Genomic DNA, 26,986 nt, shown 5'->3' on the forward strand with positions numbered 1-26,986 from the left:
TTATGGGCACTTACAGGACTGGTGAATAGCTCACAGGGTTCATGGAAACTATAAAGTGTTACATGGCCCTGTGATGTCAGATTACACTGTGGTACCCATCAAATGGAAATGATTTGGATTTGATGTTTATTATGTGCTTAGGAAGAAAGAGAGTATAGTTTAGATTGAGAGGATTGAAGACTAGCAACAGAAGCTAACGTGGGATACTTTTGCTCTCTGATCTGTTCTGTGCAGAATTTGCATGCTTACTTTCTGTCTGCCTGCTTCTGATATGGTTTTGTTTTCCTTGGGAAATGCATATTGTTCATACTGGAAATTCTCTGTCTGAGCTTTAGGAAGTAAGAGCAGAGTAGAAAGAAAAAGTAAACTGCAGTGTGGTGACATTTTAACATTTCCCTGTACTGTAGCAGGCTGAATAACCCAGTTCTGTGTATGTTTTCCAATGACATCATTAAGCTTTAGATTTAGCAAGTCATTTAGGCATACTAATTTTATGGAAGTTTGTAGTTAACATTGTTTTAAGTGGTATTATGTACATGCTTCAACCTTTGCGTGTTCTTGGATTATGTGTGGGATCAAGGTATTAGCAGGTAAGCTGTAAACCTGCTTGTTGTGAGTTCACTCTTCCGAATTTTCAGAACACTCCCATCTGAGATGTTGCACAACCAGCTTTGTGTTAGGTATGTAGTTCAGTGTTTTGGAGCTCAGTGCTCCGTGAGGGTAGACAAGTTAGAAGAAGTAAAATTACCCTAACCAGAAGGAAACAGCCAGTTTTTCTTTAAGCTTTTATGCTTTTCTAAGACTTCTGTGCTTTCTTACTTGAAGATGTGTTGTTTGCTTTTTGCAGTTTTTAAAATGATCCTAGTGGGTATTTTCTTTTTTGATGGGGATTTTTTTTTTTTTTAATGTAAATGAAATACCAAACAGAAGATTTCCAGTAATCGATCCCTTTAGACAGGTACTCTAGTGCCTCTAGTTCTGAAGTAGTTTTGTGCTGGGGAGAGGGAGAGTCTTTGAAGAACATAGGACACTTTACCAGCGTATTTGCCGTATTTCAAGCATGTTTGAAATCATACAGCATTAAAATTGGAAATAAGTTAAAAACTTGTATTTGTTGTGTTTAAATTTATCCCATATGTGGGAATTCTAATTTTATACAAAAAGAAACAGTGAGAATTGGTGTCCCAAAAAGAGATTAGATTCTAAATTTGAGCGATCGCACCAAAATTACAGCAGTGCATTGTAAAAACCTTTGATTAAAACAGCAAAAAAGAAGCAAAAAGCAAACAAACAAAAAACGACCTGTCTGAAATCATGAGTAGTGATTTAAACACTGAAAACACCAGTATTTGTCAGGATTTATATGGTGTCTAGGGTAGCCAACTTCTGTTTGTTCTTGAGATCTGAGCAAATGAAATACTTACACTTAATGACTTTTTCTGTGTCTCTTTAGTATAAGAGCAAAGAGTTTACTGTTATTGACATGGGTGGAAGATATGTATATTGAGCAAGTGATTATTAAATTCCTAACAACAAAGAAAATCCCTTTGGATTGGAAATATTCCACACTTTCTTTTTTATAAAGATGGGCATATGGCATACTAACTAATAAATTTCACTCTCTTCTTTCCTGCACAGAAAAAAAAATCAAGTACTATACCTGACTAGAACTCCTTTGCTGATTTTAGTCTGCATTTTTGTATTTCTATTTATATATTTAAGTTCCTAGTGGGGGAAAAAACAAAACCAAAATGACAACAACAGCATCTGACAGACAAATACAAAACCAGAACAGTGGCATCTATTTTTCTTAAAAAGCTATCAAATCCACTTAGGGGAACAGTTCTGTTTTGTATTGTGTCCTCCTGCAAGGGTAGTAATCCTTGCAGACATCAGTAGTCTGACATTCAGACTTTTATTTTATTTTTATATTATTTTTAAAAAACAATCCATCATGTTATATAAGCTGTAATAATGAAAACGTTTACTTTTAAAACTGTAAAACTCATTTGATAAATTTTAGAAAAAGTAGATTGAAAAATATAATGATTAAATTTAAATATAGATAACCCCTCAAATTTTCATATGCAAACATGTGATTAACCATCTGTGTTTGAAGATAAGGTTGTGAGAAAATGTTCATAACATTGGGGTGTAAATGTGTAATTAGTTGTATATAGGCTTAATTTGTACAATTTCAGGTAGGTACAGGACCTGAAATTCTTTCCATTGAGTTTACAGTGAATTCGGTTTTGTTTCAGTTGTTAACTAGAATGCATTTTCTGTGTTCTATTTGAATGTGCGGTAAGGTAATCTCTCAGTTGTCACTAGCTTATTCTGAAAATTACTTCATATAAATCATTCAACATAAGTTACTAAATTTTGTTTTTCACAGTACTGCCAGTACTGGTCTTGTCACACATCATGAATATATGCGCTACTAGTTATGTGAAAGATAGCAAGTAAGAGGTGCTTTAAGAACTTTAAGGAAAATGCAGAAAAGGTTTCAAAATTGTCTTATGTTCTGTTTTTAATTTGTTTATATATGGTTATGTTGTTTTCCTTGTATAATTTTAATTATATTGATGTTAGAGCTTAAACTAAATTTTAAGCTTAAAAACAGCCACAGTATTGGAGTAACAGATATCAGAAATACTTTTCAGATGTTGAAATGAAGTAATTTCAAATTTACAGTGGGGATTTGGGGGTTTATTTAATAATTTTATTTGTTTTAAATGTACACAAGGGAATATGCTCAGGTGTGGGCATCTGCATTGTAGTGTGCACTTTTGCACTGGGAATCCCTTCCCCTTTAGTCTGTAAAACTTTATTGTAAAATAGCACATCAGATAATTTTTCAACCCGAAATATATTTTTCAACACAGGACTCGTGCATGTAAATTGTGCTCTTCAAGTCATCAAATCATTTATTTTATCTTACCATATCTTTATCTATAGCTTCTCCTCTTATGGGTGCCCAAAGTTTTCCTAATCTGACTACAACTGGTACCACATCAACAGTGACCATGTCTACATCCAGTGTTACTAGCAGCAGCAATGTAGCTACAGCAACTACAGTTTTATCTGTTGGTCAGTCGCTTAGTAATACTCTAACTACTAGCCTAACATCAACATCTAGTGAGAGCGATACAGGTCAGGAGGCAGAATATTCTTTATATGGTAAGTTTCATTTTTAAATGAACATAAGCAGACTTCCCATTAATGATTTTTCCTTTTTTCCTTTTTGTTGTTATTTTTTTCATGTAGTAGTTTATTTACTGATAAGTATTTGAAAATTGAACTATTTATATGTTTCTAGTTCTGTAAAGTAGTACTCAAGTAAAATAATGTTAAAAAAGTAATTTTTCCTTATGTTTTCAGGTCTTTGTAGTTCAGCAATTTCTATCCCACATGATGATTATTTATGGCATAGTTTATTTGGGCACTTGATCTTTCCCTTAATCAAATCATTTTATTATTTAATGTAGTTTACATATGAGCCTCTACTTAAAATCAGCGTTTAACACTACATGCTCAGTCTGAGGTACCTTGTAGTACTCTTTGATTGAAAACCACCAACCATTAGACACACTATACACTTAAAATTCTATGTGAGGTTCCAGGTATCTCAAGACCATAGTAGTTGTTACAAGTTGGAAAGAACACAAAGTAAATTGACATGAAGAATAGAATTTTGGGATCTGAGGAACAAAACGCAAAGTTATGTGGGCACTATATGCTAGATACAGATGGAAGTTATTTGGGAGTTATGAATGCTGAGAAAGATTCTAGTTAACTAGGCTGAGTGATAATATCTAGGAATTAAGTTGATGAAATGAAGACAAGAAAAAACAGGGCTAGATATGGGAAAATGCTTCCTAATGTGAAGCATATTGGATTGAGAGAGAGTCTTGAAAGAAAAAATACTTGAATTGTTTAAAAAAAATTGATTGGATGTGCTCTATTTTGTTGTTTATAAAGTCTTTTAAAATTGTTTGGAAATTATCTGGGCATTGGAATTGAGCCACTTGTAGGTATCTTAATCAACCAACTCCATGTGCTATGTCCATTTATTTGTTTTTTTAAGTGCCACTTGATATTTTGATTAGGTGACAAGTCTTTAAATTATAAACAGCTGAACAAATTGTTTTGTGAGTTACCCTAGAGTTTCTACTGGGGCTTTGACAACAGTTCAAAGGGTGTTTAAACAGTTTCTATGTGTATAGAAAAAATGTAAAATTTCAAAGATTCGTCTCTATCATAGTCCATCTTGGATTATTGTGAACTTCTGTTTTTTTTTTATGTTTTGTTTTTTGGGGGGTGAGGGGTGGGGATTAAGTCTTAGTACTATGTGGGTGAAATTGAACTTCATAACTGGCTTCACCTTTTCATTACAGAAATTCATTAGCAACTAAATCTTTAAAGATGTTGCTCTTAAATATTTATTTTAAATGTCCCTTACCTTGCAATTTGAAGTGTAAGCTACGCATTTGTAGCAAAAATTGCATCACTAACCTTCTTTTAAAACAGTTAAACATAGAATCAGACAATATTAATTTGTGTACCAGTTTTTGCATTCTTTCAAAACTTAACATAAGTGTAATCATAACGTGTTTGACAGATGAAGAACTGATCACTTGCTGGTCAATCTTAATTACGCAATATTATGTGCTACTTTTATTAGATATACTATATCAGTACTATTTTTAGTTCTCTTTCTTGTTTGTGAGAGTTGTTTTTTCACTATTCTCAATGCTTGTTTTTTAATTTTCAAAATTTGGCTTTAAAAGAAATCCATGTCTTTTCTTCCATATGTAAATATATAAATGTGTGTATATATATATATTATAGATTTTCTTGATAGCTGCCGAGCTAGTACTCTGTTGGCAGAGTTGGATGATGATGAGGATCTACCTGAACCAGATGAAGAAGACGATGAAAATGAAGATGATAACCAAGAAGATCAAGAATATGAGGAAGTTATGGTACAGTATAGCTATTTAACTTAATTATCTATGCTATCAGATGCCTTAAAATTCACTTTTTTTTGGCACTATGGATTCTTAACTAGATGACCTTTAAGGTCCCTTCCAACCCAGACCATTCTATGATTCTAATTAAAACAAATGTATTTAGATTTAGGACTACTAGTTTGGAGAAGTGCTTCAGGAGGCGCTTCTTTACTGTACAGATGAAGGATCAGTGGAATAGGTTGTGCAGAGAGGTAGCGAAGTCTCCCTCTTTAGAGTTTTTTGAAAGTGTGTGGATGAACGTGGTCCTGGGAAACTTGCTTTAGGTGTCCCTGCTTCAGCAGGAGGTCAGACCCCATGACCTCCAGAGGTTTCTTCCAGCCTTAGCCAATCTGTGACTGTAATTCTGAGTATGTCAGCTAAGACTTCAAACAATATGCTGAAATTAAAATTGTGTTACACTTCTCTGGGACTGCAAGAAGAACATATCTTTTAGAGGATTATCATTCATTGTGCCTTTTCCCCGTTCTAACATATATTTTGAGTGTTAACAAAGCTGTTTTCTTATCTGTTCAAATTGGTGCCATAAAATTGCAAGGCCTCACCAGATAAGGCACTGCCCAGTTAGCTGTCCTTTCTTGTCCAAATTTGACTAATTGTGCCACCTTCAACATTTCTGCCAGAGAAAAAGGTTTTTGAACATCAGCGTGCCCTGAGACCTTATAGGCCAGAACTGACATCTTAAAAGCAACCTGGAAACAAGTTGACAGACAAAAATGATGGCTCTCCATGTCACCAGCTGATGAAGTGGTGTAACTTTGTGGGCAGGCTGCTAAATTTTTTAGTGATGCAGTGCTCTGGGATGTGTTTAACTGTAGGCCGGTAATAATTTATATATGCCAGTGGAATATCTGGAAGGGAAAGGCAAACAGAAAAAAAGTAAGTTAGTCCCATGGGTCTTGCCTATGCTACCGTGAATACTGGCTCCTCATTTGGTTCTTCTGTGGTATGATGAATGGCTGGTCATTCAGTGGCTTCTACCACCACTGAAGTGATCAAAATGAATGTTGCAAGGCCTAAGAGGAAAAATAGAAGACTTCACAAATGTCAGTTTAATATTTATTACATAAGTGTAAACATTATTTTATGGAATTGTAGAAACTTCCTCTTGTTGTTAATATGTTCAAAGTTTAGGCATGTTAACCAAAACATTAAACTTTTGAACCTACTGTGATTATGCTTTCAATAGAAACTCAACTGCACCGCTAAATATTTCACTTTCTGCACAAAGATACAGTCAAGAATAGACAGAATTATTTAACTATTTATACTATTTTACTGCAATGCAATTAGTAACCACAGTTTGTAGGTTGCTGACCACTTTTCAGAAATGGTTAAATGAACTTGCTATTGTTTTTCATGGGAAGAAGTAGATTACACAACAAGAATCAGATCTGCAAAAGAAAATTTTCCTTTCTTGGGTTCCAGTACTGTTCCCTCTCATACACTATATAATTCTTCCTCAATGAGGAGCTGAGCAGATTAAAGGCCTGTTTTGGAAAAGTCATAACTAATTAATACTTGCAAAGGCTTGTTAATTTCTTCCCACAATAATAATTCCAGTACTTTGGTATGTAATTTCATCTCTGGATTAAATAAATGTATGTACGTTATATATCAATATAGGTATATACTTTCAAAAAAAGTTAATTGGTTTCAGAAATGTTACTGCATTTATTTTGACTCCACTGATTTATTTGAATCTTTGATATTCCAAATTTTGTAGAATGCACAAAGTATCTACATCAAGTTTGCTGGTCTGCACTACTGTGCATTTCCCTATGCCGTTTTGGTGCTTCAAGGAAATTTTCCTTCTTTCCAGAAATTGTAAAGATACCCGTTCTAAGTTTAGCCCACTAATGCTGGTTTCTCTTTATTGGCAGTTTTGCTTAATTCTTTTGATTCCTGCTTGACCAGTTAAATGGAACTAACACTGTTAAGTACCAGCTTGGTAATCTTTTGCATCAACTTTAGTTTGTTACTGCTGTATTCCATAATGAACATTTAAATTTTTGATGAAATGATTCTTTGTTACAGAACGTAAAATAAAAATACACACCCCCACTTTTTTTTTTTTTAAGGAGGAAGAGGAGTATGAAACCAAAGGAGGACGTAGAAGAACGTGGGATGATGATTATGTATTGAAACGACAGTTTTCTGCTTTGGTTCCTGCTTTTGACCCAAGACCTGGTCGTACTAATGTTCAACAAACAACTGATCTAGAAATCCCTCCACCAGGTACGCTGCCAAGATGTGTTTGTGACATTTGATCCGGAGACTTACTGTTAAGGTCCTGTTGTGCTCCAGGGATCCTATCACTATTAACCAATACAACATGCTTTTGTGTCTGTGTGGCTTTTCGTTGTTTGAATGAGAGTTTCATTTGCCTCTGCATGCCCAAGCACTATCGAGGGAGAAGTAAATGAAGTGCTGTATAAAACATCCGTACTCATGAATTTAACTCAGATTGGTGATAGATCCCTTGCTATGTCTGGTTCTACCTACAGGGAATAATTTGTGTATTGAGCTGCCCAGAATAGCTTTGATCAGAAAGGACTTGTTGAAGCAATCCAAAACCATGGTGAGGGAAAAACTAATAGAGTAACTGAGCAGTCTGTATGACCAGCAGCATAGCACATGATCTTGTTCCTTTGTTCATTCTTGTTCAACTCTGTAGGTGTAATCAGTATTCACAAAGAAAGGAATACGTAGTTTAGGCTTACGTGGAAATGAACCATTGTTGATTTTGGTGAACTGAAAGGTGTAAATATAATAGGAAGCAAATGGATATGCTTTGCGTAAGGAAGGAAGAATTCATGTGCTGTGATGATATTAAAGAGAATGTAACCAAGACATAAGGATCAACATGGATTTCAAAAACTGCGGTTAGCTTTTCTCACGTAGAGAAGTCTTATAGTGCTTAGTTATAGCTTATAGTTTTAACTCAGCATAGTCTTACTGGTAGGTGTGCAGGAAATCTCTACGCTTCCTTATTGAACCACTTCATTAATGTTTAAGCCAACTTGTCATGCTTTGTGTTTTGTATTAACATCTCAATTTTTCATGTGCAGGTACACCTCATTCAGAACTGTTGGAAGAGGTTGAGTGCATGCCTTCGCCACGTTTAGCACTTACGTTGAAAGTTTCGGGTCTTGGAACAACTCGAGAAGTAGAACTGCCCCTAACAAACTTTCGATCTACCATCTTTTACTATGTACAGAAATTGTTACAGCTTTCCTGTAATGGCAACGTGAAATCTGACAAGCTTAGACGTATTTGGGAGCCAACATACACGTAAGCTCACAAGTTTGTTATTCTGTAAAGAGAACTCTGTGTGACTGGTTAGGAAACAGGTGTAAAACCATTTTAACCTTTTTTCCTCCTTTGCAGAAAATAATGCTAGAATTATTTTTTCTTGTATTTTTGTTAGAACGTTTATATTGGTTTTAAAGCTACTACTTCAAAACATAAAAGGCATAGCCTCTAAAGTTCAACTGTGACTTGTTAATAATATTTCAAAAGTCAAGCAGTTGACCAAAACAGCAGAATATAGCCTGTTCAAGGATCTGCTTGGAAGAATCCCATGGGCATGCAGTCCTAGAGAGAGAGGGGTCCCAGGAGAACTGGCTGATTTCTTCTGAACTCAAGAACAGCCTGTCCCAGTGTGTGGCAGTTCAAGCAGAGGCAGTAAGAGACATGCATGGATGAAGAAACTCCCAACAGAATTCGAAACATAAAAAGGAAGCATTCAAATGATTGAAGAAGGGTCAAGTGACTCGGGAGAAATATAGAGACATAGAGCATGCGTGTATGGGGTAAGGAAAGCCAAAGTTGATCTGAAGTTGAATCTGGTGAGGGGCATAAAGGGCAACAAGTTAGGAAACATTTAAAGAAACGGGACATACAAGTCCATGCGACTTGATGGGCATGCACCCACAAATGCTGAAGGAGCAGGCTGCTTTTGAAAGGTCCTTGATTGTATTTGAAAGATTGTGAGAGATTTCTGAGGGCCAGAATAAAGTAAATGTCACAACTATTCCGTGGACAGGCAAGGATCTGAGGAACTACAGACTGGTCACCCTCTCCTTCATCTCTGGAAAGGTGATGGAGCAAACAGTGCTGGAAACCATTTTAAAACAATGAAGGACAAAAAGGTTTTAAGGATTTATGAAATGGAAATCATGCTTAACCAACCTGATAGCCTTCTACGATGAGATGACTAGCTCAGTGTATGAGGGGAGGGCAGAGAATGTTTTCTTTGGCTTTAGTAAAGTTTTTTGACAATTTCTCCCATAACGTCCTCGTGAACAAACTGATTGGACTAGACAGTGAGGTGGTCAGAAAACTGCCTGAACTGCCAGGGTTGTGATCATCGGCATGAAGTCCAGCCAGAGATCAGTCATTAATGGTGTACCCCAGAGGTCACTGCTTGGTTCAGTTCATTAATGAACTGTATGATGGGACAGAGCAAACCCTCAGCCAGCTCCTAGATGACAAACTGGGAGGAGTCAGTGATATACATGACAGTTGTGCTGCGATTCTAACGGACCTCTGGGGAGACAGGAACCTCAGGAAGTTCCGCAAAGGGAAAAAGTCCAGCAGCTGGGGAAGAATAACTGCGTGCATTGGTACAAGACGGAAAGCAGCTTGACAGAAAAGGCCCTGAGGGTCTTGGTAGACATCAAATTGAATGTGAGCCAGCTATGCACTGTTGCAGCAAAGAAGGTCAGCAGCATCCTGGGCTTCATTAGGAAGAGCACTGCCAGCAGTTTGAAGGAAGTGATCTTTCCCCTCTACTCGGCACTGGTGAGAGGCACTTGGAGTGCTGTGGCCAGTTCTGGACTCCCTAGTGCAAGAGACTTGGGACCTGGAGCAAGGCTAGCTAAGAGCAGCTAGGATGATTAAAGGGCCTGTAGCACTTGTCATGAAAACAGTCTGAGAGATCTGGGACTGCCTGGAGGAAGAAAGGCTTGTGGGATCTTGTCAATATGTGCGGAAACCCGATGAGAGGAAGTAAGAAAGATTTAGCCAGAGTTCTCTTCGTTGCAACAAGTGAAAGGACAAGAAGACAATGGCACAAATTGAAGTACAGAAAATTCCACATAACCAAAGAAAGACTTCAAATTGCAAGGGAGATTGAACACTGAAACAAATTGTCTAGAGAGGTTGTAGAGTTGTGCTCCCTGGAGATACTCAACACCAACCTAAGCAAGCTGCTCCAGATGATGTTGCTTTGAGCAGGGATATTGGACTAGGTCTCTGTAAGTCCCTTCCAGCTTCAGCTGTTCTCTCTACCCTAACTTGGCCTTACTTGCTTTATAGTAATAGACAGAAATTATAAGATGGTATGACTGTGTGTGTGAGATCCATTTACTATACCAATATAATTTCTGTCATATCAGAAAATGAACGTATACGAAAACAAGAACTTCAGTATGGTGGTTGCAGTTTTTTAACTTTGTACTTCAGATTTTTTCAGTGCTTCTGTGTTACAACTAATTAGTTTTATGTTGCCTTGTGTCCAAAAGTGTTTTGTAACTAAACTATCTTTTAGTCAAAAAGCACTAGAAATAGTTGTAAATGTGTGTATCTCCCAAGTTCATAAACAGCAAACTACTGTAGAAATGGAAGGTTTCAAAGAGTTGGTGCACGTGTAATACAGATTCTAAAGCTGGGTTGGGAAATTTGCACAATAAAGGTTTGATTACTCAAACCTCACTTAAAGAAACAGTTATCTTGCAAAGCATTTAATTTATACACAGTATGAAAATTATACACACGTTTAAGAGCTTTGCTGGATCAGGGTATACCAGATGTTCTGTAAAGTGAAGATCAGCTGTTATTGCTTTTTTACACTGTTTTACCTCAATGTCATTGATGTCTGACATCTCAATGTGTTACTTCAGAATGTAGAGAACATGCTGTGATTGTGAAATATTAACTCTTTGTTTTAATATCTAGGATCATGTACAGAGAAATGAAGGATTCTGATAAAGAGAAAGAAAATGGAAAAATGGTAAGACTTGCTTTTATGCCTTTGTGTATGTTGTTACGGCTGTTTAAACAAAAGCAAAACGAGAATTATCGCAGTTTTTGAAAAGCTACATTAAAAAAACTAACAGTTTTCAATTAGCTAAAGGGTATGAGTGAGTGTATTTGTTAATGCACGTTTCCTTGAAGTATGTAATGCATGTGAAATCTTTAAGACTTTACAATCAGGAAAAACCAACATTTGTTGGTTCCTGTTGTAGGGTTGCTGGTCAGTAGAGCATGTGGAGCAGTACCTTGGCACTGATGAATTACCAAAGAATGACTTGATAACCTACCTGCAGAAGAATGCAGATTCAGCTTTCCTGCGCCACTGGAAATTAACCGGCACTAATAAAAGTATTAGGAAAAACAGAAATTGTTCCCAGCTCATAGCTGCATACAAGGTATATGTCTGCATCCAAGTTGTTTTTTTTTTTAATTATTATATTTGGCTGTGTGCTTTTATTTTTGCAGCTTTAAAGATGCTTGTAAAGGGTCGGGGGGGAGAGGGTATAATGTGGATAGGAAACTTGGAAGTTCACAATATCAAGTTTAGTTTTTACTGTTTTTTTAACGTTAAATATAGTTGTGTTAGTGCCATTTGAATCATGATTTGATCTATCTACAATTGAACTAAGTGTTCAGGTTAAACACAGTAACCATTCTGATTTTTCAAATCATTGACTTGGAGCACATAGTCATGAGGACTGTAACATGCAGTTTTCATTTATAACAATTTTTTTTTCTCCCACAGGATTTTTGTGAACATGGATCAAAATCTGGATTAAGCCAGGGGGCCATTTCTACTCTTCAAAATTCTGATATCCTTAGTTTGGCAAAGGAGCAACCTCAGGCAAAAGCTGGCAGTGGGCAGAACTCCTGTGGAGTAGAAGATGTTCTGCAGTTACTTCGTATTTTGTATATAGTTGCCAGTGACCCTTACACAGCACGAACTGCTCAAGAAGGTATGTGCGTTATATAGCAGAGTTCCTTAAGTGTTCTAATGAACACAAAGTAAGGGAAAACATTTTCTCTTCATTTCAGAAGGAGATGAGCATCCTCAGTTTAACTTTCCACCAGATGAATTCACAAGCAAAAAAATTACTACAAAGATTCTGCAGCAGATTGAGGTATTGTATTATGCGTAGTCTATATACATAATATTGTTTTTAAGACTCTTCCTTACTTTGTTTGGAATTATTAGCTTTTTTGCCATTTTGACTTCTGAATTGTTTCATACAGTATATATTTCCTTAAATTTTGAATGAGTAAATGCTGTAAGAATGGACTAGTCTGAATAAAGACATACTAAGGAATGGTATAGTTATGGAGAATAATTTTTTATCCTAATTGAGACAGTTGTTTTTAAGTGACAGCAGTTATATTCCCCAACGTAGGCCTTGATATATGTAAAGTTTGTATGATTTAGTTTAATGTCTAACCAACTGTGAAATCCTCTGCAGGTTAAGGAAAGTGCTCACCAGTTTACTGTAAACATTTTTGTTTGCATTTAGGCACTACCTAGACTATCTTGGTTGACATATAGTCAACTTAATCTGACTCAAACTTCAATATTCGTTCTAATGAGCTGGTGGATACAAAATAACGAGAGGACTTGATGAGACACTTCCAAGTATTTGCTTTGGTCTAAATGACTTGCATATAGAATGGACTCTGTAGGTGTCAAACTTCCTGAAACTCACCATCACAATTGCTAATTTTTCTGGTTTCATTAACAGCAGTTCTTTGTCCACTAGCAAAAACCTGAAGTTTTTAAATTGAAAATCCCAAATGGAAACAAGAGTATTATTATGATTTGCGATAACTGAGTAAATGTCATCATGAAGTTATTGCTACAATCCTGTAATCTCCAGTCCCCAAGTGGAGGGTGGGGGGAGGATTTCAAGGGAGTTGTTTGGTGTCTTGTCTTCCACACACATGCACCCTCGGGTAAGATTTGGGGATATGGAGTTATGCAAATGAAATTTACTGAAAACAGTGGCAGTTATTTTGTTGTTTGTTTTGTTTGTTTTTTCCATTTTGTTGTAAGCTATAAATGCATTTTTGTGTGTGCTTTACAAAATTTACCTCTATACTGTTACATTTATCCTCTATACTGTTAAAATGGTCTTATATTGCAATAAAATAGAACAGAGACTTGGGGCCTATTTGAAAGATAAGGTTTACCACAAAACAGGTTTGACTTTGGAATTTAATTACAAAATATTGCATAGTTTAGCTTCTTGCTGTTAGATATTCTTTAAATGCTATTCTTTTTCAAATGGCAGATTTAAGATGCCAGCCCTTTGAGTAAACTAGTCTGCTTCCTTTACATTGTCTGAAACTTGTCAAGAAACCAAAATAGTTTGTTACTATTCATTGGGCTTGCTGCGAATGAGCAGATTTCTTTGGAACTGTATGTGGTTAGATAAGCTCCCCTTACAGAACCATATTTTTCCTTCTACTTCTGCACCAAACATTGATGTCTGTAGTGTACGTATGTGTCTGCTTGCTGATATAACAAATGCAACTAACGGTATTAGAGATCACAGGGATTCCTATGTTTATAGATTCAGATGGAGCTTTAAAAAAGAAAACTTGTTATTTGTATCAGTCAGATGCACTAAAAAAAAGAAAGATTAAAGAGGTAGTTCTTCAGTAGGTAGGTTTTTTCTTCAGGTAGTAGGGTTTTTTTTAATAGGTTTTCTTTAATAAAGATTTAAAGATAAAGATCCTCAGCTTGCTTAGTTCTTCGTGTGCTTTTTGAGGTTTAGTTACAGTTAAGGTCCCCTAATTGTTCATTTAAAAAAAAAAATCAGTTTTTGATGTTCTTTTGAAGGCTGTTAAGACACAGAAATATCTTTGTAGTAGTAATTTCTGTAGTCTTTTTTGTCACACTTGTATTTTAGAAAGGACTATGATAATATTTCCCTATAGATTATATTTATTACCAGTGAGTTTCTTTTGGTGTTTTCCACTATTGAAGAGGTATTTAATCACTTTTGGGCAAAATTCAGAAGTAATTCTCTCCAGATAAAGATATAGCCACAGTGTTAGTATGTATCCCAGGGATTTAGTACCGCTCTTAATGTATGTGCCAAAGCATACTGTGTCCACCCTCAAGTCCTAGAAACTTGGTGAACTTCTCGTGCAGAGCATTTGAAAGAAAAAAAAAAAAGTGCTGATTGTTGAGAAGGAAGAAACTTGCTCAAATACAGGTGAAAACCTGGCATGGGCGTATTGGGTGTCTATTTACTTAGTTACAAACTTGTTAGGACAACCTGAGTGTAATATTAGAAACACTTTTTATTTTTGTTCTTTCTTGTTTTAAAATACAGGAACCCTTGGCACTAGCAAGTGGAGCTTTGCCAGACTGGTGCGAGCAGCTAACAAGCAAGTGTCCTTTCTTAATTCCATTTGAAACCAGACAGTTGTACTTCACATGCACAGCATTTGGAGCATCAAGGTAAACAAACAGAAACAAAAACAGGAAAAAACACCTGTCAGATTGCTTTTTTTAAATACCTTTTTGAATTAGTAATTCACAGGAGGACGTTATTGGAACAAGATTCCAAATATGAAGCATTGTAGGTAGGTAGGAAAAAAGGGAAGATGCTGGGAAACTTCAGAACTTTTGGACACTTGGAACATTTCTTGTTCATTGTGTTAGAAGTTTATGACGAGTAGCAGCCTGTCTTCTGTTTGATATTCTCCAGGCCATTTCCTTTGAAGAAGTTTAATTTTTTAGCTTCTTAACTGAAGACTTGATTGCGTGCCTCTAGCTAGGTGGCTGTATCAGGCAATAGATAATTCAGCTGGGTTGCCGTCTATTACATAATGTAGTAAGAAACAAAAATAAAAAAGCTTTCTTAATAACTGTGAATTGTTTTATGAAAATATACACCAAAGCACATATCTTTTATTTTTTCTATTTTGTACAGTGGTTTGATGGTTATTTGTTTTGATTCATTTATTTTTACTTAGCTTAGTCAGACAAAACAACCAACAGATGGTAGATTATTGCTGGATAGATGACAATACGTATGAGAATTTTGAACTTTGCTTTCATGTAAGTACTGTTACTAGAGGCAGCTGTTCTTGCTTGATCGATATGGATCTTTTGGAGGGGGACAAAGCACCCCCACAATCCCTGTAACACCAGTAACTTGGTGGATTTTTTTTAAGTTGACTTTTTTCTTTTATACTGTTACCTATTTATTATAACTTAGTGTTATTTTTTATGTGAATGACGGTACTTCACCTTTGGTTCTATGTTTCTTTAAGTATGCAAGTAAGTAAATTTTGCCGTTAAACTGGTAGACATCCAAGTTTTAAACATCTGTTTTGTGTTGTGTTTTATTTTTCTAGAGCGATCGTATGGCTACAGAACAGACGTGAAGCCACTGTTGAAAGGACAAGGACCACAAGCACAGTGCGACGTGATGATCCAGGAGAATTCAGAGTTGGACGCCTGAAGCATGAAAGAGTGAAAGTTCCGCGAGGTGATTCCCTGATGGAATGGGCAGAAAATGTCATGCAGATTCATGCAGACAGAAAATCTGTTCTAGAGGTAAAGCATATCTGCCTAGCAGAGTGAGGTTAGATAGCCATTTCTAATGTGCTGGCCAGTATATGGAATATCCTGTTGCATAACCAACACTGATCATTTCATTAGAATTTTCTTTTATTATTAACATTCCTTATGTTTTTTTATAGGTTGAATTTTTAGGGGAGGAAGGAACAGGCCTGGGTCCTACCTTGGAATTTTATGCATTGGTAGCAGCAGAATTTCAGCGGACAGATTTGGGAGCTTGGCTTTGTGATGATGATTTTCCAGATGATGAGTCTCGGCAGGTATATAGAAGTTTGCATTTTAAACTGTTAGTGCACAAAACTTCTATAAAAGAAAAATGAGCTAGATAGGCGGGAAGGGAAGAACACATGGTCAGTGAACAGCTGCTCTCCATGGTCAAGAATGACCACAATGTTTCACAGCTGTCTTCCTCACCTGTTTTCTTTTAATATAGAAGTACAGTATAATAAATTAAACAGCACAGTTGTAAAATTAAATTCACCCTTAACGATGTTATCTTTTTTTTTTCTCCTGTCTCTTAAATCAGGTTGATATTGGTGGTGGATTAAAACCCCCTGGCTACTATGTACAGCGATCGTGTGGACTCTTCACAGCACCATTCCCACAAGACAGTGATGAACTTGAAAGAATAACAAAACTCTTTCATTTCCTTGGAATTTTCTTGGCTAAATGCATTCAGGACAATAGACTTGTGGATTTACCCATTTCTAAGCCTTTTTTTAAACTCATGTGTATGGGAGACATTAAAAGTAACATGAGTAAGTTGATATATGAATCACGGGGTGACAGAGACTTGCACTGTACTGAAAGTCAGTCAGAGGCTTCCACGGAAGAAGGGCATGATTCCTTGTCAGTAGGCAGTCTGGAAGAAGACTCCAAATCGGAATTTATTCTTGATCCACCGAAACCTAAACCTCCTGCGTGGTTTAATGGAATTTTAACATGGGAAGACTTTGAATTAATAAATCCACACAGAGCTAGGTTTCTAAAAGAAATTAAGGACCTTGCAATTAAAAGGCGTCAAATTTTAAGCAACAAAAGTCTGTCAGAAGATGAAAAAAACACAAAACTACAGGAATTAATGCTGAAGAACCCATCAGGTTCTGGACCCCCACTTAGCATAGAAGATTTAGGGTAAGAATTTTCATATTTATAAACATGCAAACAGTATTGTATTAGATGCAAATGTTACCAATGTTACCACATTTAATTAAAAATGAGGATTTCTTTGTTTTAAATAGTATTGTTGGGGGAAAGGTGCAATCATTAGAGGTGCAGCAAAATCCAGCTTGCGCTGTGTAGGTATATTCTTGTTCCATAGTTTGAGGGTTTTTCCTTCTTCTTCATTTTTTTTTTTTATTATTTCAACTTAAGTGTGGCTGCACTGTGATGTCATTATGGCTCTGTAGAAACACGCAAATATCTGTGAAGATCTTTACAAATATGTGAATCAGTAGGTTTATTATTGCAACTGTTGAAATTTATTAAGTTTTTTGAGGAGCTTTTAAAGTGGACAGGTTGAGAAATTTGGGCAATTCTTCTGAAATTTGGGATTGTGTTAATAGACATAGGGTGCAGTGTTTGTAGCTGATGTTAAACAGAAAATTTGCTAAAGGTCAGTAAATGTTAAAGAAACAAAAAAAACCTGTGTGAACGTGGGTAGGTTATCTTTTGTAGTTTTGAAATATTTCTTTTGAAACGCTGGTTTTTCTACCGTTAATAGGTTATTCATTAAAATCATCTTGTGCCACAGGAATTGTGTAGTTAGGGTTCAGTAGTTGCTTATGGCCTTGCTGTCTTATGGGTGACGTGAGAGAGAGAATGCAAGTGTAGCAATGTTGAAGGGCCTAAATGTCTAGTATGTTAAGTGGCTCTGTAACTTAGTGTCGGGAATTTATATAAAGGGTTCTTTGAGACTACTTGAACAGTTTAATTCAGTTCACGGTTTTGAAGCTGATTAACGATGCCAAACTGTAAGATGTTTTTGATAGTATTCAAAACCAGATAAGCAGTGGGTGAATACACACACGCATATCATAGACAGGAGCCACTGTCTGCATAGTCCTTTACTAATTGTAGTTTTCTACTGTGGTGTGATTGTTCAGATAAATGATCCGCAAACAGTGTTTTGAAATAGAGGGGAAGGGAAGATGGCAGTTGATAAATGTGGTGTATTTGCAAAAGCAGTAGCAAACTTGCTTCCAGTTAGTAACTGTCTTTCTGTTTTGAAGTTTAAATTTTCAGTTTTGCCCTTCGTCCAAAGTATATGGGTTTACAGCTGTGGATCTCAAACCAGGTGGTGAAGATGAGGTAAGGAAAGAACCTACCTTCAGAAATCTCAGCAGTAATTCTAATGCAGAATGAAGTCTTACAGTATTTGTATGTTGTTTTTGCAGACTGTCACAATGGATAATGCAGAGGAGTATGTAGATCTCATGTTTGACTTCTGCATGCATACTGGTATACAGAAACAGATGGAGGCATTCCGAGGTAATTTTAATTATGGCAGAATATATATGTGTGTATTTAGGTGGAATTAGTGGTGTTCTGGGTATCCTGGTTTAAAGTAGTGGCTTAGAATGGCTTTCAAACACAAACTTTTAAATTAAGGATGTAGCAGGTAAGAGATTCATAACACTGCATTAATCATGCCATTGTTAACCTTGAAGAGATTCTTTGTTCATTGATTAAGAAACTGTTGGTTGATTCTGATTTAAGTACAATTGAAACGGTTATGTTATTTTTATAAACATTCTTTTGACTTGCACGTATAACTGTATCTTGTATAAATTAAAGATGGCTTCAATAGAGTCTTCCCAATGGAGAAGCTGAGTTCCTTCAGCCACGAAGAAGTTCAGATGATTCTTTGTGGAAATCAGTCGCCTTCTTGGGCAGCAGAGGATATCATCAATTATACGGAACCGAAGCTGGGATATACACGAGACAGGTAATTATATTCTAAGTGATTTTAAAATAGTAGCTAAAAGGTGCATGATGTGAGAAAATGTCCAGAATGTTTCTTAGATGGAAAAAGGCAAATTGCTCTTCAGCCAGTATCAACCCCAACTAATTGACTAAACCGATATGAAATTATTGTATATGTTACAACAGACAGAAGGTCTTTGTGATTAGAGGATTTAAAAAAAAAAAAAAAGGAAGTATTAAAATGTCAAAAACTAGTGGAAGAGCAGCTAACTCATACAAGCTACTAAAAAGTAGCGCTTCAGGGTTTTGACTTCTGTCTGTGGTGGTGGTTACAACTTCATTTGGGTATTCTTGATATTAGTCCTTTTTCTTATTTCTTTCTCTTCAAGTGTAGTTAAAACAGAAAATGTACTATGGGCAAAAAATATACTTGTGATTGCCTATTGGGAAGTGGTCTTGGTAGTTTAGTTTTTTTCTTTTTCTGCTGCTTGTCATGTTTGGTAGCTAGCTGTAAACTACAAATTACTTTTGGAACTGTGTTAGTGTAAGTGTGATGTGAAGGATCATAGTCAGTCCAAGATGCTGTGCAGAGGGATTCTTCTACTGACCCTGCCCTGCATACAGAGATGCAGCTGACATGTGGTTCCTGATACCTGAGGGCATGTTGCGGCAAGCAGTGCTTTTTTCATAGGTACCCTGTCCTCCTGCTTTATTCCTTGGGCTGGTATAGATGAAAGCAGTGGTATCTGGAGGATTCTGTGAAGTTCTGTTCTCGTCTGTTACATTTTTCTTATTTTTCTGTATGATGGTCTTCAGCAGCATAGAAATGAAATTATGCATAAATGGAAGTGGCTTTATACTGTGGAAGTGGTGCATGAAAGGTCTTAAGATTAGCCAGTGAGAGTCTTCTTAGAATAGGTCTGAGTTCTGTCTACTTCTCTAATGCTTCTTAGAGAAAATACCCAAATAACACTTCAGGATAAGTATGAAGAAAATTTACCTACCTATGTTTTTCTGTGTAATATTCAGCAAGGAGATTAAAGAAATATTTTTACATGCTTTGTGGTGGTTCTGTTCTTAACTTACTGCTGAACAGGCACTGGAGTCTTACAGTGACTCCTTAGACTTTACTAAAGATGCTTTACAAAAAAAAAAGCAACTTATCATGGAATTGCCATCTTAACTGACTTTTTTAATTTATTTTAAGCCCTGGATTCCTTCGATTTGTGAGAGTTCTGTGTGGTATGTCGTCAGATGAAAGAAAGGCTTTCCTCCAGTTCACCACTGGTTGCTCAACACTCCCACCAGGAGGACTGGCAAACCTACATCCCCGGCTCACCGTCGTACGCAAGGTATGGGTTCTGCAGGTTACCTCTCAAACCAACTATTCTGGCTTTTGAATGTAGCCCTTGCCACATTAAGAAAAAATATTATTTTTCTTTTCTAATTCGTATCACTACGCTAAGCTTTCAGTACTAGCTTCTGTTTCAGGTCTGTTCTATGACATCACAGTTGATGAGAAAGGTTTTCATATACATAAAAAAGATAAATTTGTAAGTTGGTCTGTAGCTTTCCTGATGCCACTGTTTTGTGGCTTGTTGGTGTTACATATGTGGTAGATGTCATAAATTTCAAGGACCTTAAGCTTTTAACTTCTAAAGGAAGTGTTGTGAACAACTGCAGTATCAATTGTTTCTTTTTCTCAGGTTGATGCTACAGATGCAAGTTATCCATCTGTGAATACGTGTGTGCATTACCTGAAGTTGCCTGAGTATTCTTCTGAGGAGATCATGAGAGAGCGTCTGCTAGCTGCTACCATGGAGAAAGGCTTCCATCTCAACTGAGCTGCTGACTGCAATACGGGACACGAGAAAGTGTTTTTTGATACTAGTGAAGCCTCTTGTGTTTGTGTGCAAAAAATATGATCTCCACGCTGTGCTCTGACGAGACTTGCCTTTTTTCACCTGTGAGGCTTTAGGAACATGTGGAATAAGTTTGTTAGCTGCTAATGACAAAACAAATCCTTGTAACTACACAGCCAGCAAGAAATTGGCACAGAACACTGTGTGATGCTTCAAGGGCTTGCACAACTGGAAATTAAGGTGGTTCTGTTTGACTGTTCCAAAGAACAGATCATCAGATTTTCAGTGTTCACTGATACAAATTTCTAACAGTGTATTTGTGTAAAGTTTGTCATTTAATACCTTGTACACTACAGTTGCCGTCACTGATCCCTGTTTTGCTGGCTTTAAGCTAACTGGTCAGAAACTTGCTTCATTAAAACTTAGAGTTAATGGGCATCTCCAGCTTTTTCTTTTTTAATGGTGCCTGCACTATTGGAGTATTTTAGTGGGTTTTTGCATATAATCATGCACAACCTTTTTTTTTTTTCTTTCAAGTGGGAATATATTTTGATTTCTCAAATGCCCTGCTATAAAGATCAAATCCTTAAGTGTGTTTGTGCAGCTCAACAATAAAGCTATTAAAAAAACACTGGTTCCTAGTGCAAGGCACACTTAAAGCAAGTTTTACTTTTGGTTGTATTTTCTTTGTATATTATAAACATTTATTTAACTTGTTGCAGTTTGAAGTTTAAAAACAACGAAACACCCAATGTGTAAGCTCAACAGTAATCATTAAAATGTTTGCAACATATAAAGTTGTCTCCTCTGAATAATTCATTAATATTTCTTATGTTATTAAGACTGTGTATGTGTTCTGAACAGTGTCTCTCACTTTTTTCAAGATTTAAAAGAATTACATGGCAATAATTGATCTCTAAATCACCTCTGTACTCAACTCTCTTCAGAATTACTTGGTGCAACTTCTTAAGAAGTAGTCTGGCAGTGATAACCTTGCACGTGGCAGATTTTGGTGCTTGTGCTTTTCAGAGGGTCCACGTGGCCTGAGGTTTTAATTCTTAGTTACACTGGAGTGAAAACTGGGTCACACATTGCAGCTGATTCAGCCTTACTTGAGATGCATTGCCTGTCTTGGGTTTGTCATGTGGTGGGATATTTATTGGTGGAAAATGGCTCATGGTAAGACAAAGCAAGTAAGATTTTAATGTATATGTGTCTTTAAAGATATTTAAGTAGTTGTTTTCCAAAAAAAAAGGCAAAAATAGTATTTTAGTTGAATCTATGTGGCAAGCTTTGTTCTCTGCCAGTTCTCTTTGGTAATAGCTTTTGCTTGGACCACGGCTGGGGAGAGGCTTGCCAAAAGAGTCTGCCTCAAACACAAATCAGGCAGATGCCAGATTTCTTTTCATAGCCTGGTATTTATAGGACTTCACAGGCATCTTCGTTGAAATTTTCCACAATGCATAATTGAAGGGGAGTCTCCATTCCCCGCACTCCTGTGACTGCTGTGCTTCAGCCCAACGGTTGCATAAATGTAGCGTCTGCTCCAGATCTGGCGTTAACTTCTGCTACACGTGGTGTTATTTTAAAGCTACCTCATCCAGAAAAGCTGGTTACAAGTATAAGCACCCCAGGTGGTTTGGAGGCAGAGTGCTCTGACTCCAGCCCGACCTGGGGTCAGCAACAGCGGAAGAGAGGGAAGTGGCCTGAGGAATGGGTGTTAGAATTAGGATTTCATGGACCTGATGAACCTGGCAGGCTTTCTCCTCCAATTAGAGAGTTCTTTAGTGGTAGATTGTGGGTTTTCTGCTTTCATTGTGAAATATTTTCATTGTCGATTAAAGGAAATAGTCTTGTAATGTGTTTTTGTATGTATTTAACTGTTCAGTATTGTCCTGTGTTGGGAAGGAAAGTCGTGGTTATTTGCGTTGTCAACCTGCTGAGATACAGGCCTGATGGATTCTAGACTGCGGTCAGTTGGCACTTTTGTTATTTGTGATCAGAGATCGGCGTATTTAATGTCCTCGACTGGAAGTCTGAGGTTGTCTGCTAATTCACAAGAAACGCCTACATTTGATGTCGTCTTCAGTTCAAAAAGTTGGGATGCCACTCACTTTTCAGGACACCAAGGTTTCCTGGCTGGCAGGAAGAGAAGTGGGAGATTGGAAGCTGTAGGCTATTCTTCCACACCGCGCTTCACTCGGTGCTTGTTACGCTCTGGTTTCTAGATGCAATTTAGGTGTGACTGTTAGCGTGCTTTCAAACATAATGCCTGTACAATACATGCTCTTTCGAGGTCAAGTTATGCCGAGCGTTGGAGTTTATGAAGGAGGAGCCAGGTACCTTCATTCTAGAAAGGTAAATGAAAGCCATTTCAGATTGCTAACTCTTCAGTGATTTAAGGAATGTAACGCATGGAGATGAAACAGTATTTTGTATGCCTTGTGAATAAAAGTTGTTGTAGCTATGTCCTCCTACTACAGAAGGAAGACTTGATTTGGTACTTACATGGTCCTGAGAAACACGCGTATTTCTGGTTGTCTCTCTTTTGTGATGCACGGACAGAAAGGAAAAAAATACACTGGTTTGCCAAAATAAAATAGATTTTCTGTAATTTATGAAGCAAATATGTATAATATTTAATCAAACTCAGATTTAAATTATTTTATTAATATTATTTAAGTGTAACTTCTAGTTACAACTTACATGGTATGCAGGAATCTTAAAAACGCCTATACTTCTGTTATTTACATTTCTTTTGTAACCAGAAGAAGAGGGTCTCTGTGGAAGAGACCAGCTTACTGATGAAGGCTGAATCTAGTCATAGAAGTTACAGAGCTTTAATTTACAATATGTTTGTATGAAAATAAAAAATACAATGTTGGTGCTTAAAGGAGGCATTGAAACTGTTTGAAATTATATTTCCATATTTTCTGTCTTCTAGGTCAGGTAGAACGATAAATGATTGAAAGGGATACCTACACAGTCACGTGTAAGTCTCCATTACTTTATTCCTAGTCTATTTAAAACAAAATGCTGAGAAACATTTTTCTGTTCTAAAAGGGCTTCTGCTGTGTCCGTAGAAAGCTGCATCTGAAAATGAAGGCTCTGCTTTACGGTTAGCTGTCTTTCCATTAGGTTTGTAGGGCATAGGAGAAGCAGGAAATATCTTCCAACTAATTTGAACATTGCATGAGTTGCTCTTACAAAATCAGAAAATGACTTGTTGCCATGCTCTTGATGATTTCACCATCTTTTTTAAATGCTTTAGTCAGTCTGGCATCTTCCTAGCTCTCTGCCACTTTGTCGAGCACAAACAGAGGGGCAAGAATTCTGTTTCGGTTCGTCTCCACGATGCAGCCATTTAGCACCATTTCATCCAAAATGATGTGAACTCTATCCAAATTGAACATGATCTAGAAACATTACAAGTTAAGTACATTTTGAACAACATGAAGACAAATTTGGAGAAAAATCTTAGGCATCTTAGTCTTGCTTGTTGATTAAATCTTAAATAAAGTAGGTATTAATTTATTCTAGTTATGTGCTGTTTGTTTTCCTAGAACTAAGGAGACAGTACAACTGGCACCTTTTCACAGCCAGAGAGATGTCAAAAGTTGGTACTAGAGAAGTCAAAGCACGAAGTGTTACATCTTGGAACATGACCACAGAGAAGTAAAAGAAAGGTAAACCTGAACTTAGATATGTAGGTGGTTAATTTTACTGTGTGCCTGAGTATCATCTATTCCTTGAGTATGAAATGTTATCAAGGGAAAAAGGCTTTGAATGTAAAGATAACCGGTATTTTGTATTTCTTCTAACCAAAGTAATTTTCAGTCATTTTCAGTCAAATTCTTAAAAATCATATTCTAAAGTGTAATCTGTTTTACCCTATGTTGCTGATGCTATTTACTTGATCTGCTTGAAAATAACTTCGTAAGAGGACCTTGCTGACATGAAAAGTTGATGTACTACTCTAGTAATAAGTCATAGGAGTAAAAGTAAATAAATGGTTCCTAGTTCAATAAACACTCTCTGAAATATGTTTACAATCTAACAACATTCACCCGAAGGAAGATAATCTGAATCATTTTTTGAACTTGGGCATTTCAGAGGGCTGCTCTGTGTCATGAGTTCTAGGAGATTGAACTACAGTGGTTTAAGGCATTACTGCTGCAAACTGCAGGAACAGTGGAAGGTACTGACCTGTATGTGACAACAGCTCAGGAGCCTGATATTTGCATGTATTTGTTCTGGCTAGGTGGTAAACACCAGTCATAACCAGTGTTGCAACCACTAAACCTCATGAAAGTCAGCAGCCTAAGATCCGCATTCAAGAAAAGGATTTCAGTTAAGTAGCATTGAACATGCCCGTGTCTGTGTTACTAGCTTCTCTTCGAGAAGGGAAGGCACCTAATTCAGGTTAAGGAGTTCCTTCCCCTGCAACGAATGGTGAGAGCTAGACCCAACAGTAACTCACAGTTTCAAGACAACTGATGTCGAAGCCAGTACTTAAGAATGCAGAGGGGGATTTTGCTGTAGGTGTTTCTCTCAGATACAGAAGCCCAAGTCATTATTTCAGGTAAAATGACTGGCTCAGTCTCTTTTAAAACGCCATAGTAAAGATGCTGCCTGTCTTTTGTTGAGAACCCTAGAGGCTGTAGGCTGCCCTCCCTCAGCCTGGGGAATGCCAAACCCATGTTTCTCACTAGCCAAGCTTAGCTGAGATTGTAGCAACTGCATCTGCTGCCTTCTTCTTATGGTTGTTCTGTAAAATGTTGTGTACGACACTGTCACCTCAGTGCTGACATCTCATCATCTCAGTGATGAGAGAAGCTTAAGCTTTTGTCCCTGTCATGGTGACTGTTCCTGCTGCATACAATAAAGCAAAGTCTCATCAGCCCTGTCTGTGACCACTGTTCTAAAAGATGGGAAAATTTGAACTTGTTTTGGCTGAATTGTAGGGTGAATTTGTATATGCAAGTTGGTGAGACTTGAGGTAGCAGACTGTTACGTTCCTCTGCTGTTCTGGAATGGCTGTGCATGCTCTGGGCAGAACTCAGTGCTACTGCATGCTTGGGCAGCAGAGCAAGCAACTGTACAGCTGCTCAAGAATGTGCATTCTGCTTGACCACAAACAGTGTCTAGGTTATGTGTAATAGCAGAACTCAGCCCCCAGAATAACTACACCACTTAATAACTACAATAATAACCACTTAATAATAACTGTACCTCTTAAGTGAGGAGGAGAAACTATTGCTGTCAACATCCATGGTTCATAAGATAGTTTCCAATTTGCTAAACTTCAGCACCTAATTTAATTTTAGGCTGTATTTTAAATACCAGACCTCTTTCTGAATTTGATCATAGGCCCAAGTTGCTTCTAAACATCAGGCTCAAATCTTTCAATTCTGAGGAACAGTACTGTCCTCGAAGCTTTCACACTCTCAGTTTCTGTGGTTCCAGAGACAAAAGTAGTTGTTTTACTTTGGCTGATTAAGGACTTATGAACATTTTCCTCCTATATTCTACTTTTCAGGTAGAAAAACAGGTCTTTACACAAGTATTTTATTCTGAGAAGTTATGATTTCCTTATTACAGTAATGTGAACACTTAGGACGAGAGTTCTTCTATTCCTCTTTAGATCAACTGTGACACTGCTCTACACAGGGCCAGAGGATCTGCTGACGAAGTTAGATAACATTCCATTCAAGTTTCAACAAGCAATAAAACCAGCTCCTGCTGGCTTTTCGTCTTTGCAGTCTACCAACCCAAGTGATTCACAGTACTGCAGTTCCAACAGAGGAGTGAGAGTGCTTATGCCCTCCCCTGAGCCAAACATCCAGGCTTCCTTTTTCACTTCTGTTCCCACCCCACTCTACCACGCTGTTCTTGGCAAACAGTCAGACTTGCACAGTCAGCAATCTTGGCTTTTTTCCCTTCCTGTAAGTCTCATGACTCTTCTCTACTCTTACATCTTGTTGTACAAACACTGCTTAGCCATTCAAGTCTGCCTGCCCTGCCCAGCGAGGGATGTCTATCTCTGAGTCTCAGCAACACTCATCCTCCCCACCTGTCACTGGTTTGGCAAGTGACCCCAATATTCAGGGTTTAAAGTCCTGAAGTCATAGATCCACACCCAGCTGAAAAACAGCAGAACAAGCCAGCCTGAGCAACAGGCAGCAGGAAGAGCTATATACGGTGTGTACGTGTACACCACCCCGAGCTTTCATTTAAGGTCTTGCTTCCTGTAAGAATCCTGGCTGCCCACACTTGCACTAGATCTGTGTAGAGGCCAAGAGGCAATTTTAAACAAGTATGCAGGAGAAAATATTTATTAATCTGTGCATCTGTAGTTGAAAGTGTAACAAAAACTTCCAGAGCACTCGGGAAAATCAGAAGCCTATGCAAACGGTGAGGTGCATGTTCTTTGGTTTGTGGATTTTAGTAAATGCTATTCTGGCCGTAAGATACAATGACAGTAAACATAAATGGCATCTACTAAAATTGGTATTTAAATGTTATGCTGACTTTTGGTAAGCTCA

The 26,986-nt window shown here is 37.1% G+C and overlaps 2 protein-coding genes across 6 annotated transcripts in view; one reads left to right on the plus strand and one right to left on the minus strand.

Annotated features, from left to right (window-relative positions):
* The window catches only part of HECTD1 (HECT domain E3 ubiquitin protein ligase 1), a gene marked incomplete at its 5' end in the record, with an annotated part of 60,963 nt that extends 39,725 nt beyond the window's left edge, over positions 1-21,238 (plus strand). For both annotated transcript variants that reach the window (XM_083837122.1, XM_083837123.1), the window contains 17 exons: positions 2,959-3,180; positions 4,852-4,985; positions 7,112-7,268; positions 8,102-8,324; positions 10,992-11,046; positions 11,282-11,464; positions 11,815-12,025; positions 12,105-12,190; positions 14,399-14,526; positions 15,429-15,630; positions 15,777-15,914; positions 16,181-16,788; positions 17,886-17,964; positions 18,051-18,144; positions 18,451-18,601; positions 19,787-19,931; positions 20,286-21,238. In XM_083837122.1, the coding sequence (XP_083693248.1) occupies positions 2,959-3,180; positions 4,852-4,985; positions 7,112-7,268; positions 8,102-8,324; positions 10,992-11,046; positions 11,282-11,464; positions 11,815-12,025; positions 12,105-12,190; positions 14,399-14,526; positions 15,429-15,630; positions 15,777-15,914; positions 16,181-16,788; positions 17,886-17,964; positions 18,051-18,144; positions 18,451-18,601; positions 19,787-19,931; positions 20,286-20,423 (2,954 nt within the window). In that variant the 3' untranslated portion in view covers positions 20,424-21,238. The remainder of the gene's footprint in view (positions 1-2,958; positions 3,181-4,851; positions 4,986-7,111; positions 7,269-8,101; positions 8,325-10,991; positions 11,047-11,281; positions 11,465-11,814; positions 12,026-12,104; positions 12,191-14,398; positions 14,527-15,428; positions 15,631-15,776; positions 15,915-16,180; positions 16,789-17,885; positions 17,965-18,050; positions 18,145-18,450; positions 18,602-19,786; positions 19,932-20,285) is intronic.
* A 1,852-nt stretch (positions 21,239-23,090) lies between these two features.
* AP4S1 (adaptor related protein complex 4 subunit sigma 1) overlaps positions 23,091-26,986 on the minus strand; it is a 42,164-nt gene continuing 38,268 nt past the window's right edge. For all 4 annotated transcript variants that reach the window (XM_083837155.1, XM_083837153.1, XM_083837154.1 and 1 more), the window contains one exon: positions 23,091-23,857. In XM_083837155.1, coding sequence (XP_083693281.1) covers positions 23,729-23,857 — 129 coding nt within the window. In that variant the 3' untranslated portion in view covers positions 23,091-23,728. The remainder of the gene's footprint in view (positions 23,858-26,986) is intronic.

The sequence above is a fragment of the Anser anser genome (assembly GCF_964211835.1).
Source record: "Anser anser genome assembly, chromosome: 5".
NCBI lineage: Eukaryota > Metazoa > Chordata > Aves > Anseriformes > Anatidae > Anser > Anser anser.